General features: G+C 39.2%; 2 protein-coding genes across 3 annotated transcripts in view; both read right to left on the bottom strand.

Moving 5' to 3' along the window:
* Positions 1-2018: 2018 nt before the first annotated feature.
* LOC139411486 (pygopus family PHD finger 1) lies at positions 2019-9846 on the bottom strand. 2 transcript variants are annotated; one of them, XM_071157924.1, is made up of 4 exons: positions 9679-9846; positions 7643-7711; positions 6900-6981; positions 2019-6657 (listed from the first exon to the last, which is right to left on the bottom strand). In XM_071157924.1, the coding sequence occupies exons 2-4, from the start codon at positions 7675-7677 to the stop codon at positions 5458-5460; spliced, it is 1317 nt and encodes a 438-aa protein (XP_071014025.1). In that variant the 5' UTR covers positions 7678-7711; positions 9679-9846; the 3' UTR covers positions 2019-5457. The 2 variants fall into 2 exon arrangements, with proteins under 2 accessions (XP_071014025.1, XP_071014023.1); XM_071157922.1 differs by lacking the exon at positions 7643-7711 and having other exon boundaries at positions 6900-6985; positions 9679-9840.
* A 5005-nt stretch (positions 9847-14851) lies between these two features.
* The window catches only part of LOC139411487 (protogenin A-like), a 41838-nt gene continuing 41099 nt past the window's right edge, over positions 14852-15590 (bottom strand). Inside the window, exons 18-19 of the mRNA XM_071157925.1 lie at positions 15468-15581; positions 14852-15329 (exon numbers count right to left, since the gene is read on the bottom strand). Of these exons, the coding sequence (XP_071014026.1) occupies positions 14916-15329; positions 15468-15581 (528 nt within the window). The 3' untranslated portion in view covers positions 14852-14915. The remainder of the gene's footprint in view (positions 15330-15467; positions 15582-15590) is intronic.

The raw sequence follows: 15590 nt of genomic DNA, 5'->3' as shown, positions 1-15590 counted from the left end.
CATTGCATCGGTTTGATGTTCTGGGTACATGTAATCTAATACATACACTTAAGTTGTAAAATACTGTGTGAATACTTTGCATAATGTATTGCAGCTACTTTATACCCATGTCGTTGTTGAATAGTTGTTTCTGTTTGGCTTTAAGGGCATTCTAGAGCGTGCATTATTTCCCTATAAGGCACGGTATATCAGCAGGGTAGAATTAGTTCATTCTTACATGTTCTATGTCGGAGCTGCTTTTGAAAGTAAAAGTCGAATTGAAAATATCATTGGCATTGCTGAATTTGATTTCAATAATAGCATGCTAGGACTGATGGTTTGGTTAGCTAAACTAGTAAGTCTGTTTGTTTGGTTACTGTAAGCGGTTGCATCTTTCGAATCCGGTATCAGGAAGAATAAAAGTCAATCTGTCTTTAATTATCTTTAATTAAATTCAATAAATAAATGGCAAATGCAATTTTCGTATATACAGGTTCACTGTATCACCACACAGGGCAAGCAGAGAACTGACTTGTTCCTGACAAAATTATTATAATATACTCTGACAGAGGTAGTTCCTGCTTCGGAGCCGGCCTGTCAGAGTAGAGACTGGGCGTGGTTTAAACTCACCCAGCCTATCGTTGATTGTTGGCGCCCGAGCTGGTCCCAGCCCCCTTTGCGCTTCAGCGGTCAGTCGTTGTAGTTGTGTAGAATATACAGTTATCAGGCACCTGGCTCCTGTTATCTAACAAAATACCGTTTGTTCTCGCAACACTACGTTCTGAATGTGCCCCCACAACTCATGCACAGTTCCTGTCTTCATGTTATTCTGTATTTTTCCATAATGAGAAAGGCCTATGACCCTGAAACTGTTAACAATGTCCCAAGTCAGCTATGTTGCATAACACATACATCCACACAAGCCAACAGCAGATAATATTCAATCACATATATGGTAACGGGCTATAGTGCATAACACAGAATCCTCACATTACCAAGGCAACTACTGTAGCTAGCCTATCTAGTAAACTTGCTAGCTACTTCAGTGGATGTTGAACACATTTCCAGCAAAATTATAGCCATGGTATAAAAGGGATATCAACTCGGGGCTCTCAATGCGTTCTCTGGAAAATATTGCAACTCCATGGAAGGTTTATTCCACTCCGCTAAAGCGTCTTCCACGTCATTTATTATTTTCAAATACATAGCCCCTCGTCGATTATCGCTTACATAACTAATTAGACTAATATCTATATTTCTGTTAGCTAATGACTTACTGTTAGTAATCACAAGGTGCTCCCACAGTCTCCTTTTTTCTGCAATGTGAAAACTGCAACTCCATTTCCAATTTTTGTCATCATCTATCGGCTCAAACAGGAAGGCTTCAAATAAAAACGGGGGAAATGTACCTAAATCAAGGAGGCAAACCAAATAAAAATGGGGGGAAATGTACCAAAAATTAAGGAGACAAACCAACGCAATTTCCCATTTACTACTGTTGACAACATTTAGGTAGGTAGCTAGCTAAAGTTAGCTAGCTAGCTTTAGGGTGTTTCCCCAAAACGTTTCCCTTCAGATATTCGTCTGTGGAAAATATGTATACTTTTCCAACCTTTAACTTACTCCTTTTAATGGTACATTTATGTTACCAATCGTTTATTTCTGTGTCCATGTGTAATCTTTGACAGTCAAAGGCATTTCAAACCAATTGTATAGTTAACTTTGATTTGCTAAATTGTTGTGTGGTGGTAGTAGCTACAACATTATTGGTGGTTGCCAAGGAAGAAATAAAGTTGTTTCCACGAACGATTGGTGTACTTCCTGTCTCAAAGTTTAGCGCCAGTTAAAGGGCCACTGCCAGGCCAGCCTACATTCAGATCCTAGAGCCCAGCTGGACTTGAAGGTTTGAAGCAAAGAATATCTGATAGTTCTAAATGTTCTAATGTCGTGTTCCTAGTGCTCTAAGGGGCTATTTTTTAAGGTCTGTTTTGAAGGTGTAAATCTGATAGCCCAACATTTTCAACACAAAAGCAAAGACACGATTTCAAAGTTGTTTTTATTAAAATAAGTTTTACAATAAAATGTTTGTCAATTTAGAAAAAAGGTTTGGAATCTGTACTATTACTGCATTCATTATAAGGAACAGAATACAAAACAAATTAAGCTTTTGGTCATTGAAGAAATTAAACCATATTGTTCATGCTACAGAGGCTCATATCTAATCTACTACCAGACCTCACAATTGAGTCGTTTGCCTTTTTTTAATATATATATATATACCTCTGCATAATTTTCATAAAACCACAATAACATTGTTGTAATTATGAGTGAAATTAACATTTGATATCATGTACCGGTACATTGAATATTCTAAAGGTAATATAATAAGGTGCTCATCTGAAAATTATATCCTTTTTGGTGGCCAATCGATGTAGGAAAAGTACAAACAGTTCATGTGCATGTACAGTGAGCATACAGGTTATTCATACATTACATTGACTAATAAACAACATTTTAAACTGTCAAGAAAATAAGGCATCTGCTGTCAATCATCTAGTATTTAAAAATGAACTTGAAAATCAAGCTAACTGCACTTTGCAAACAACGAGATATGTAAGTGGAGTTGTTATTCTGTAAGGAATGTACTTCTGAAATGAAATAAAATGTTGGTATATGACCATTTTTGTGTTAAATCGAATAAAACTGGATTCAAAACCATTATCAATTCATTAGGAATGGAAAAATAATATATTATTCCTATAAACATTATCAATATTTTGATCACACAATATTCAGCTACATCACAAATGGCAGAAAAATTAACAGTCAACAACATACAAATGCAGTTTTTTCACTTGATATATTAAGCAAAATATCTGGAAGTGATGATGTATCAAAACACTTGTACGGCTGTTGATCCTGATGTTAGAACTGAATCAACAGTAAATATTAACTGCTCATTCATACCAGTTCAAAAAGGAAGCAAACATTGATACAATTACATTATACAAAATTGAGCACAGTACTGTATACATTCACAATGCCACATTGAGTAGTTAAAAAAGTTGTTGAGTAGTTTTGATCAGTAGTTTTGATTTGTTTTATAGAAGATTTTTTATATTTTTTAATGACTGACAATATGAAAACAAATTTCTGATCAATATCAACTACCAATATTTATGTCTGATGGGCCGAAGCCTAACTTGAGCAATGTCCTCCCATAGAAAGTAGGCGGGAAATTTAGAAAATAGTTGAATCACCAAAATATTGCAATCTCGAACTTAATGAAAAGTTCTCCAAACAGTAAGACAAATCTACATGAGAAAAGCAAACCATTTTAAAATATATTTAGTTTACTTTACTTCTAAAACTGCCTTCCCTAGTAGCAAAAATGTAAGCCATGCTTGAAACTATAATTTGACAGAAGTTTTATTTTGAACCAAGGTTATTTTCCCTTTATGCAGTAAGCATGTCTCTTATTACTAATTATCATATTATTTTATCTTTCCTAAAATGAAAACAAAATATAAAGAAATGTTGATTTAAATGCATCATGTTGGCGCAAAAATAATACAACTAGAGCAAAGCAAAGTGCACACATGCTAAAAACATATTTTTAGAGTATAACATGTCTTTTATATAATAGGTTAATTTAAATGAGCTTAATCCGTGCTGCTGCTCCAGTTTCAACTGTTCAGCACCTGAGGTGCTGACTTGCTGCACCCTCGACAACTACTGTGATTATTATTATTTGACCATGCTGGTCATTTATGAACATTTGAACATCTTGGCCATGTTCTGTTATAATCTCCACCTGGCATAGCCAGAAGAGGACTGGCCACCCCTCATAGCCTGGTTTCTCTCTAGGTTTCTTCCTAAGTTTTGGCCTTTCTAGGGAGTTTTTCCTAGCCACCATGCTTCTACACCTGCATTGCTTGCTGTTTGGGGTTTTAGGCTGGGTTTCTGTACAGCACTTTGATATATCAGCTGATGTACAAAGGGCTATATAAATACATTTGATTTGATTCTGCATAATGTTTTACAAACTAAATTCATTAAGGCTCTAAATACATTCAATATCAACAGTTTGAAAAACACACATGGATTGTTCCACGAAATTAGTGCCTTTTGCATCCCTTTGATATTTTAATTAGAAATTGTGCACCAATATTGAATTTTAAAAGCCTGTTATATTCAAAGTGCCCTTTAATATAAACCACATGGAGAATTCAACAAATCTGATTTTAATATGAATAAAGACTTGCTAAAGTGCCACAATTTTGTCATGTTCCTCCGTGCACTCTCTGACTTCCAGGGAGATATTAACCCACTAAATCTTAAGATTTATCCAAGTTGTAAACCCCTAGTTATTTTGTTGCTTTGACGAAGTAATTTCTGAAGATTATTTATTTAATTTGATTGGTGATTATTTTTAAGGTAAAAAAAACCCTGGCCTTCATTTAAAGGTCAACCCTGTTACTTGAACTGAACTTTTGTTTTAATATTGTGAAATGATTCCTTTAAAAAAAAAATGTTTTACAAAATAAATGTTGAACATCTAATAGCCACATCCTAGTGTAAAAGCGGGTGAGCTGGTTCTACTCTTTTTGGCCATTGTCTGGTGTTTTGTGTTGGGAAACCCAGTGGGTCGAGCATAACACGTCAACCCTGTTTACCCATAGATAGATTAGATAGGCTAAAAATGTTTGAACATTTATACGTTTTTTTAAAGCTTGCATTCAATTGCCCCTCACTGTTGCACACACAACATCCATTTCCCCTGTCACGAGGGAATTTATGGCTGATTTTAAGATGATATCTTCAACCCTGTTACTGTCAAACATTTTTTTTATACATCTCAAAAGGCATCCAATTTGTGGAACGACCCACATGTATCGAATAATTTCTAAAAAATGTATCAGATCCAAATCTGGTTGTATAGCATACAGTACAGGTGTATGGCTTTGGAACACCACTCCAGCTGTGACTATCAAGTTTTTGGGAAACAATCATACTGCTCAAAATCTGTCAAACTATAACAGCAGTTGCAAAACATATCAGATTAAAACGTTGAATACGTTTGCATCCGTCAATCAGTTAACCTTTCCGGATAGCTTACTCATACTGATGTTGTAATAGCTTAAATAAACTATAGGCCAGGAAAGTTGAGAGGAACAGTAAGGACCTCGTTAAGAGAATGGCATTATTGTGGTCAACATGGCCAATGGTACCTGCCCAATAATAGGAATACTAATGACATTAAACAGAACTTCAGTCTAGCTTTTGCATCGGTCTAAGCACAGGACAGAAACTGCTATCCAAATTATACCAAATGTCAAATAAAACAACAAAATGGTAAAAATGTAACCCTTTGTAAAAACGTAAGGAAAAATCACCTACAAAGGAAGCATACCAAAGAAAATTACCAGTGTAAGATAGCATAATGTTACTGACGGCCCATATTCATGACCATATCACTCACTCGCTGTTAACTGTTGGCTGCTGCCCTGCTGGCTGCCCTGTTACCTCCTTTGTTCTATGGAGCTGTGCCCCTTTCTCCTCCATGCAGATGTCACAGCCCCACACTGCCGACACCTCTGCTGTCAACAGGTTATAAGCTGTCTCAGTCATTCCAGTACAAACCCTGTGGAACCATTTTTGACATGAGGCCTCACACAGGATAGCTTCCTGGTCATCATTTACTTCATTCAGGCATACTCCACATGGAAACACAGGCTCCGTGGAGGAGTGGCTAGGCCTGTTGGGATGCATCAATGTATTATTGATGGCCACACCACCACCTCCATTGCTTCTACTCCGCTCCAGGGGGGCTGCCTCCATGTGCCTGCCTGACTGTGGGGACTTCTTCAGGGAATCATTATTGGGGTGGATGATGCCGTTGATTTTCTCTGTGGTGTTAGGCTGACCTGCACCCTGACAGACCAGGGTGCCTCTATTCTTTGATTTCAGGTCGACAGAGTTTTTCTGACCCATGATCTCCTCTGAGCCATGGCTTCGTTTCCGTGGAGATGTGTTCTGGGATGTACTTTTGCTTGACACCACCTCACTCATGTCCTGTTTAGGTGTCGGTGTATTGGACTGGGTAAAGCTGTTGTTTTGCTGTTGCCGAGTAAAACCAGGACTAGGGTCCATGCCGGGTTGGGGAGGTGGATTCCCAATTGGATTGACTGCTGATCTAAAGCTCAGGCCCATGTCAGGAGAAGTGCTTTGGGTCACATTATGCAGATGCACCTGATTCAAGTTGTCATGGGGACCTGGTCTTAAAGGCTGATTGGGTGGAAGTGGCATGTTACTGTTGTTGCTTAATGGTGGATGGTTACAATAATTGGGATTTTCATGGTAACCATAGTTAAAGTCAGGGGGTCGATTGAACCCCATGCCCATTTGAGTCTGGGCAAAAGGGTGGAGCTGGTTTCGTATCTGGTAGGGACCCCTGTAAGAAGAGGGCATCCTATTGGGCATGAGGTGGTCCATCCTGGGCAGGCCATAGCCACTGCAGCCAGGGTAGTGCGGGTGGCCAAAATATGGGTTCCCAGAGGACAGAGGCTTGAAAGATGGTGTGTTGTAGTTGTCATCAAAAGGATTGGTAGCCACTAGGTGGTCAGCACTTCGGTTTGGTGGTGGAGCATACTCAGATAGGGGAGCGAAGAAATGAGCCTGGGGACACACATGAAAAGGCAATGATAAAGGTAGTTGATACAAAACTATGCAAGCAGCGTCAAACACTTGACTATCAACAGCCATTCAGAGAACTTCTCAAAAGTTTGATGAATAAGTGACCAGCATATTTGTTTTGTCTTGATATAGCATTGTTTGACTTAATGAGGTTGGTCAATATCGGAAACCACAAGATTTTCGACCTATAACAAAGAAAGGGAATCTCAGAGTTGGTATTTTACCTGTGCGTTCGACTTGCACTTTTTCTTGTCTGGGCTATCCAGCAGAACACCCGGCCCTCCTAGATCATCAAGCCCACCATCTCTACCTGAGAAAGAAAACCACACAAAATGTTATATAGCCACATAAAATGCAGGTTTACCCTTAAACTACAAGGCACACTTTTCACTCTGACAGACATTGTATAGAAAACTTACTTGTGGCATGCCAATATGTTGAACAACACAGAATTTATTTAATTTTCTCATGAATGGCTTATTGCCTACACCTTCGTGAAGTCCATGTGCAAGCAGTGTCAGGACTAAATTATAAGAAAGGCTGTCTGCACACTGTTTTCTTGTAGTTTAACCCAATGTCAATGGTCCAATCTTCTCCATTGAGAAGAATCTAAAATGTTTGGCAGCTTGCTGCCCCTATCACGTTATCCAAGTTGCCCATATGATATGTGGCAAGCTGTAAATTCATGTAACCTAAGTATGGTATAGTCAGTATACTTGGTAAACAGAATCAAATTGCCAGTACTCAGCTGTAAATTCATGTAACCTAAGTATGGTATAGTCAGTATACTTGGTAAACAGAATCAAATTACCAGTACTCAGCTGTAGCCTCCCCTCCTCTCCTCTCCAGGGTTATTACCACAATAGATCAATACAGTGGAACTCTGGACCTAACCCTTTTAAAGTAGTGCACTAAATAGGCAATAGGATGCCATTTGGGGCCTAACCCTAGTCTATAGACTCAACACCTGCCTGGAGTTCCTGACAGCCTCCCAGTCTTCATACACGGTCGATAACCAACATCCTCCTAAAGGCTCCTCAAGGATGCAAAGGTACATTAAAGGCTCAATCACAAAGACGTGTTGGATTGTTATGCCACTACAATTATCTACTGGATCTGGGGGGGTCATACTGGCTTGGTATCTATTATCTACTGGGTCATACTGGCCTGGTATCTATTATCTACTGAATATGAATGGGGGTCATACTCACCTGGTATCTATTATCTACTGGGTCAGGGGGGTCATACTGGCCTGGTATCTATGATCTTCTGGGGTGGGGGGTCATACTGGCCTGGTATCTATGATCTTCTGGGGTGGGGGGTCATGCTGGCCTGGTATCTATTATCTACTGGGTTTGGGGGAGTGAGGTCATACTGGCCCCTGGTATCTATTATCTACTGGGTCATACTGGCCTGGTATCTATTATCTACTGGGTCTGGGGGAGTGGGGTCATACTGGCCTGGTATCTATTATCTACTTGGTATGGGGGGGGGGGGGGTCACACTGGCCTGGTATCTATTATCTACTGAATATGAATGGGGGTCATACTCACCTGGTATCTATTATCTACTGGGTCAGGGGGGTCATACTGGCCTGGTATCTATTATCTACTGAGTATGGGGGGGTCGCACTGGCCTGGTATCTACACGGGGGGGAGAGGGGTCATACAGGCCTGGTATCTATTATCTACTGGCTCTGGGTGGGAGGTCATACTGGCCTGGTATCTATTATCTACTGGGTTTGGGGGAGTGAGGTCATACTGGCCTGGTATCTATTATCTTCTGGGGGAGTGGGGTCATACTGGCCTGGTATCTATTATCTACTGGGTCATACTGGCCTGGTATCTATTATCTACTGGGTCTGGGGGAGTGGGGTCATACTGGCCTGGTATCTATTATCTACTGGGTATGGGGGGGGTCACACTGGCCTGGTATCTATTATCTACTGAATATGAATGGGGGTCATACTCACCTGGTATCTATTATCTACTGGCTCTGGGTGGGAGGTCATACTGGCCTGGTATCTATGATCTTCTGGGGTGGGGGGTCATACTGGCCTGGTATCTATTATCTACTGGGTCTGGGGGAGTGGGGTCATACTGGCCTGGTATCTATTATCTACTGGGTCATACTGGCCCGGTATCTATTATCTACTGGGTATGGCGGAGTGGGGTCATACTGGCCCGGTATTTATTATCTACTGGGTCTGGGGGAGTGGGGTCATACTGGCCTGGTATATATTATCTACTGGGTCTGGGGGGTCATACTGGCCTGGTATCTATTAGCCTATACTCACAGCTCTGTAAATATGTCAAACATGTAACAGTTGTTCAATGCTATTAAAACCACCCACATATCCATTGGTGGGCTAGTTTGTGTAATTGTTATTTAAAAAATGTTTTTCGCAAAACAGTAGGCTAGCTCTTGTATGATAGCCTACAGTCGTCTACTGGCGCATGTGATTAATGATCATCAATGTTTTCAATTTCTGTAGCCTATATCTTGTTATAAATAAATAGGGCCTACAGTCTATGCAACATAATTTGTCCCACAGAGGTAAAACTCAAGTCTCAGACAGTCGGTTAACTAAATTAAAAGACTCGTCAGATTTTGACAACTGAGATGTCACTTAAATGCACTTCCTATATCGTTCACGGCAATAAGAGAAAGTCAGCGGGCTACATTAAAAAAAATAATAATAATTAAAAGTTCGTGGCAGTTCCAAATTTGCGAACACATTCCGACAGTGAAAGTTTTGACGAACTTTTCACGTCAGCAAGGTCAATTAGATTTGAATAGTTTACGATATTTTTTTTCAATTGAAAATGCCAGCGCTGTCTATTTATTTTGAGTTTCATTCAATACTTCAAAGGCCTTGAGGTAGGCCGATAAGCTCCTTCAACGTCGTAATTATGGTCGAGACTTGTGTGCAGCGTATCGTGCCCCCACAGACAGCAACATACCACGCGCAGGAAGGGAAAAATATAAAAAAACGCGCATTACCTCGGTTTCTTTTGAGCGAGAAGGTATCTTTATCCTGTTCTTTTGACATTACAGAGCTTCTTACATGACTTAAACGTGCATAATTGTGCTGAGAAGGTAACAGTACACAACCGCTCTCTTCCCCCAGCAGCAATCACAACTATCTGTGTGACGAGGAAAGCTGCAATCGTTTGCAAAGTTTGGGAGGAGCAGACAAATTCAACTTCATGATATCCTGTGTCACGCAGGGAAATTATTGTTAACATTGTATCATTGTCACATATTTCTCCACGTGGCACATGTTTGGCACTTGTAAAGCACGGTTAATATTAGATTTTGACAAACGGAACCTTTGTGTGACAGCACAGAACCCCCTCCACATTGGCATGTTGAATGTGTCTACACTGTCGCTCCGTCAGAAGTGTGGGTGTACTGTAATGATGCGACTGGGGCGGAAGCTAATACATCCAGTCTGGATATTTAGAGGCAATATCTGTCTGTCTAAGAACGGTTTATTTGAGGTTTACTACATACTTACCACTCTCTTTGGTTGAGTTTTTCACTTCATTTTCTGAAGTGATATCTGCTTAGTCATGATAAAGAGTTGCAGCCTAATAGGCCTAACTACTACTCTACACACTTCAAAAGTTGTTTTTACTGTAGGAATATGCTACAGGATTTACAAAAAGCTTAAATATTTTACTAAACTAAAATAATAAAGTTGTTGTATAGGCTACACTATAGATGTTTTTGTTTCTTATTCACAGCCATCTGACACCACACCATTTTTTTTCTAGGTTACAGATCTCTCCAGAGGCACTACTGCCATACACATGGGGTTAAACAATCTATGTATTGACGTTTCTCATCCATTAACAGTAATTAACTGCTGCTTTTTCAGATAAGGGAAGACCAATGATTGGATGGACTGTAATAACTGAAGATAATGCCAGAGGTGCCTTTAACTGACTACAAGAGGAAGCTTTCAGTCTTTGGACCCAAAGTTCGGTGAGGAAGACAACCATTGTCACAACATGGACCAAAGGACATTACCTTACAAGCACTCCAGGGTCCGTGTACATTTCGTTATTTTGATTTCCAGTGGAAAAACAGAAAGTCAATGTATTTTCTCATTTATTGTGTCAAAGTTGGACATGGAATAATGGAAAACAAATAACAACAAAATATCGTTACATTTTGGGATTTTCGTTTCTTGTTTTGTTCATACCCAGATGTACACACCCCCTCATAAAATATTCATTGTTTAAGGGGGGTGTTTACAGTCTAGGTCGGTAGCACAAAGAGAGGATTTGATTGTGTGACTGTGACCGGAAGATAAAATTACTAATCTTAGCTAAGATGCAGCATGTATTATAAAGTTTGCATGCCAATAGAACAAACTCAACAACAACTAAACAAAGTTGGCTAGTAGGCTAGCTAGCTCTCACTATCTTGTTGGCTAGCTAGCCGTACCTGGTTACTGGCTATGCTATAGTCATACTAGCTAGTAGTAGATAGTGTAAGTAAATTAGTCCCTAAACCTGCAACAAGATAAAAGCTGCCTTGGCAGAGCTACCTGCTGCAGAAAGGTAAGATTATCTATATCTTTTGTCGACTGATGGTGTTTATTGACCGAGGAAAAATTAACAGCAGTTACTGTAAATGGTTACCTATCTGGCACTTTGCATAGCTAACTTAGCTATTGCATACACCTACAACAATATCAAATTAACCTATAGTCAGTGCTGATGTGTGTGTGTGTACTAAATATACTAGCTACTCTAATACAGTCTCTAATAGTTTTATAATAATACTCTAATGCTGGTGAGGACAGACATACCAATACGTGCAAGAAAGTTCACATTGACTGATTGAGTTTAAATAAAAAATAAACATTCTCAGAATTATTTATTGTTTAAATTATTTGTAACTTTAATTGGACAAGTAGGCTATAACATTTTTGTCATGAAGAAAGTTGTAAGGACCAAGGCTTGCTTGAATACCTTGAAGAAAAGCTGTTGGTGTTGTGATCAAAGAGCAAACATTAACACAAAATAATGACAAAACACAACAACGGGAGTGTGTATTGGTTACATAGACTCCCAATGTTGTGTCCCAAAGCTACTCTCGCTACAACTGTGGAGCAGCTGTGGGTTCCCCTGAGTTTAACTGTAAATGACCCACAGCACTCCACCACTGCAGCTAAAGCCAGCAGCACAGCCTTTACAGAAAAACGTGACTGCAGAAGAAAAGGGGACTCAGAGCACCAGATAATTATGATTCACACCAAGTCCTCCACTTCATCCCTTTATATTCACATGTTCAGGAAAAAAAAGAACACAACTCTTGACATTTAAGAGACACAGGACTGGATCTGCATCACTCGTTCTTTCATCTCTTGGCTCCCTCTGACTATAGCATCCATCACATCTCTATCAAAAGCTGGAAGAGGAACCTGAGGTAGAAGACGGTATATCACTTATTGGACATTCACAACCAATACGAGAATGCAGAACCCTCTCCAACATTCTGAAAACATATATAAGAATGAGAACCCTATGGTTACTCTTTATCACAATTGAAAAGACAAAAACAATACTGTTACTGCAACTGCTCAATAATAACTTGTCTATTCCAGCTTTTAGTTGTTATCAGAGTTGGATTGCAGTCACCGGGCATTATAACAATGCAGAGGATTACACATGTAAATAAAAAGCAAAAACAACTAAAATATTCCATATACAATATGAACTTGACATTTTAACACAGCTTTTCAGACTAATGATCATCTACAACAGTTTAAAGAAGTATTCACATTCGTATCAAAGATTAATACATTTTAGGCATCTAGGAAAAAACTAAATTCAGTTGGTACTTTCTCAAAACTGGGGTATATGAAACCCCATTGAAAAAACAATCATATATATTTCTCCTCCAGTGAGAAAAAGTAAAAAAGAATGTAGAAAAATCGGTTTATTTTTTTTGCTTCAATGACAAATAACAATGCATGTTTAAAAGCACTAACTGTTTACCACTTTCATCTTGGTTTGTGGTCTAATAGACACCCATTTATTAAGTAGTAATCAAACCCTAAATGGGGATAAAGCTTTTGGAACCAAATAAAATGAGAAAATATCATGCAGAGATATATGTCTAAATGGATCTCTTGCCAATGCGCAACAGTGAACTGAATTCTTTGGTATACATTGTTTGCCATTCAAAAGAAAGTAAAACTGATTGTGTCACACTTCATGCAAACTGTCATCCTATTAGTTAGAAATCCGTTGATTGAAAATACTGTTGCAATGTAGGATGAGAATCAATATAATATTCTGTATATAGCTCCGGAGTATACTTTCCCTCTACAATGTACACATCTAGTTGCAACAGTAAAGCTCTAAAGAAAACCAATAATAGGGTGATTTGGTTAGTGTGCATGACATTGATTATAATTGTCATTTTAACCATTATCAAGGGCCCAAAATCCTGGGGGCACTTTCTGAGAGAACCTGCATCTCAACTCAGTTGGTCACAGAACGGGGGCACACATGTGCAAAGCTTTGTCTTAGAAGCAGCATCTCAACTGATCTGCGTTAGATTTTTGGTCTAATACATGAGAAAAACCTCATTGTAATTTTCCCAGGGACCCGCTGAGAGATCAAAAACAAACAATTACTTTGTATGATAGCATCAGTCACCGCTGCACATTGGCTGTGATCAACAAATCAAACTAATCTGACAAGTGCTAAACTTATTTTTCTACTCTATGGTAAAGTATCAACTACTTAAAGAACAAAAGTAACTAAAATCTGTACTCAGTAGTACATAAACGTCAACAAAAATATAGATATCTTTAGAGATAAAATGTTTTTTTGGTGTTCATTCACTTCCATCGCACTGATTTAACGCTTTTGGTTTTCAACAATCATTCTTCACACTTCTCCCATCCCCATGTGTCAAAGAGTTGGACCTCAGATGGATCGGACTTTGGTATATGATCCTTTCTGCTTGTCTCCGACATCTGAGGGTCTCTTTCCCCATTTAAGGCCATTTATAAAGCTTTTAAGGTCTGCTGTATTGAAACACATCGACACAAGCATTTTTGGTATGTTCTTTCCCAAAATAACCAAAAAGATAGCCTGCCATACCACAGACACATTATTCCAACTGAATTCAAACGGACGTTTTTCCACCAGTGAGTGGGGCATCACAAGGCTCTGAACCGTAACTGACAATGTTCTAGAGATACATTCAATACAGATCTATGGCAACTACCACCTACAATGAGCAGTTCAGGACTAAGAAGATACCCTGTCAGTCAACCATGGAACATTACACATGGCTTTTCAAATGTACTAAACCTTGTTCCCTGAGTTTAGGAAAATAGTAACACAACAAAATAATGCTTAAAAAGAGGTAGTATAAAACAGGAATTGTAAGGGCAACTGCACATTGACAAAGAAAAAAAAAGAAAATGTTTTAACCATTATTACTATGGTTATTACTACTATATAAATAACCATTATTACTATGGTTATTACTACTATATAAATAACCATTATTACTATGGATAACCTGAAAAGTACATTGTGTCATACTGGCTTATTATTGAATTTCAGCAACTTATGTAGTAAATTGAACTGGCCCTTAATCTACCATAGCCAAACACTCAAAGCTTATTGTAAAGTAACCTGAGAAATAGTCTAAATAACCTGTGATAAAGAAGAAAATAACAACGCTTTAATTGAGATCTGCAGTACCCTTACAATCCCGTACTTCATTATAAACAAGGAGGAAAATGAATACGGAACGAATTTTACCTAGCAAAAACTAATTATTGCCATCAGGAAGTATCAGTTGTTCCATAAAGGAAGAGACCCCTTACATAGTTCAGGTATAAGTCGTTATTATAAAATATATAGTTGGAGTTTACCGAGAGGTAAACTGAGGTAGATAATCAGCAAAAGAAGGGCTCACTCTACACTTTGCTCCAGTGATAAACTCTTAAATAATGTCAAAAATGTAAGTCACATTTCACATTTTTGACGATCTCTTGAAACATTCATGGTGGGTGAGATTTTTCTTTCAAACACATACACACAAACATTGAATAAAAATAAAATGAGTACACATTCACCAGAACCCAAACCAGAGCCCAGTTCTTCCAAAGACCTGGATTTTTGGATTTCTGCTCATTGTCTTTTAAAACAGTGGAGTGAGTTTAGGGTTGAGAGATTGATGGGAGGTCACACAGACTGCTAGAGAGAAAGTGCAGGCTGGGAATTGTCTGGGGCCTGATAGTGGTGATGGTTGCACGGTTTCTCCATGGAGTCTCCAATCTCCAGGTCGAGGTGAGACTGCTCCGCCAGCTCCCCCTCACTCTCCTGGGCAGGACTGCAGAATGACCCCCCGCTCTCCTCTCTCAGAGACGCAGGGCGGCTGCTGGGACCAGAGGACAGGTTGGTCATCTCTGTCTCGTCGTGAGAGTAACGGCCCGAGTCGCCTGTCTCGTGGCTGCCCTCGCTGTTGGAGGAGCCCTCTGTGTCAAAAGGTGGACCAAACAGGACCTGCAGGGAGGTGGGCTGGTTGGGTGACGACAGAGACTCATCCTTGTAGCACAGCACTGTTGCTCTTGGCTGGTACGAGCAGATTCCATGGCTCTTCCTCTGGATCTGAGTAAGTAAGAAAGGGAGAACAAAGAAGGGAATTAAAATGGATAAAGGGAGGAATATCTAGCTGGTCTCACCTCTGATTATGTTATATTTAAGTAATGTTATTTTACTTGAACACTTTTGTTTTATCTTTCTTACCTGGCTTTTCTTAGCATTCATTTTTTTCTGATTTCTGAAGGAAAACCACTTATTTCTCTTCTCAGTGATTGGATAAACTGGTCCGAGGCTATTGATGATCAGATTTGTTCCCCCCTGGAAATT

This window comes from Oncorhynchus clarkii, chromosome 6 (assembly GCF_045791955.1).
Source record: "Oncorhynchus clarkii lewisi isolate Uvic-CL-2024 chromosome 6, UVic_Ocla_1.0, whole genome shotgun sequence".
NCBI classification, from domain to species: Eukaryota; Metazoa; Chordata; class Actinopteri; order Salmoniformes; family Salmonidae; genus Oncorhynchus; species Oncorhynchus clarkii.
The sequence above is the reverse complement of the archived record's forward strand: the minus strand, read 5'-3'. Positions and strand labels throughout refer to the sequence as shown.

Bases quoted from the DNA above. Each gene is read 5' to 3' on its own strand.
- LOC139411486 (XM_071157922.1), bottom strand. From the start codon at position 9,727: ATGTCAAAAGAACAGGATAAAGATACCTTCTCGCTCAAAAGAAACCGA. The intron at 6,986-9,678 runs GTAATGCGCGTT...TTTCTTTCTCAG, and splicing joins CTCGCTCAAAAGAAACCGAG to GTAGAGATGGTGGGCTTGAT. The intron at 6,658-6,899 runs GTAAAATACCAA...GTGTGTCCCCAG, and splicing joins AGTGCAAGTCGAACGCACAG to GCTCATTTCTTCGCTCCCCT.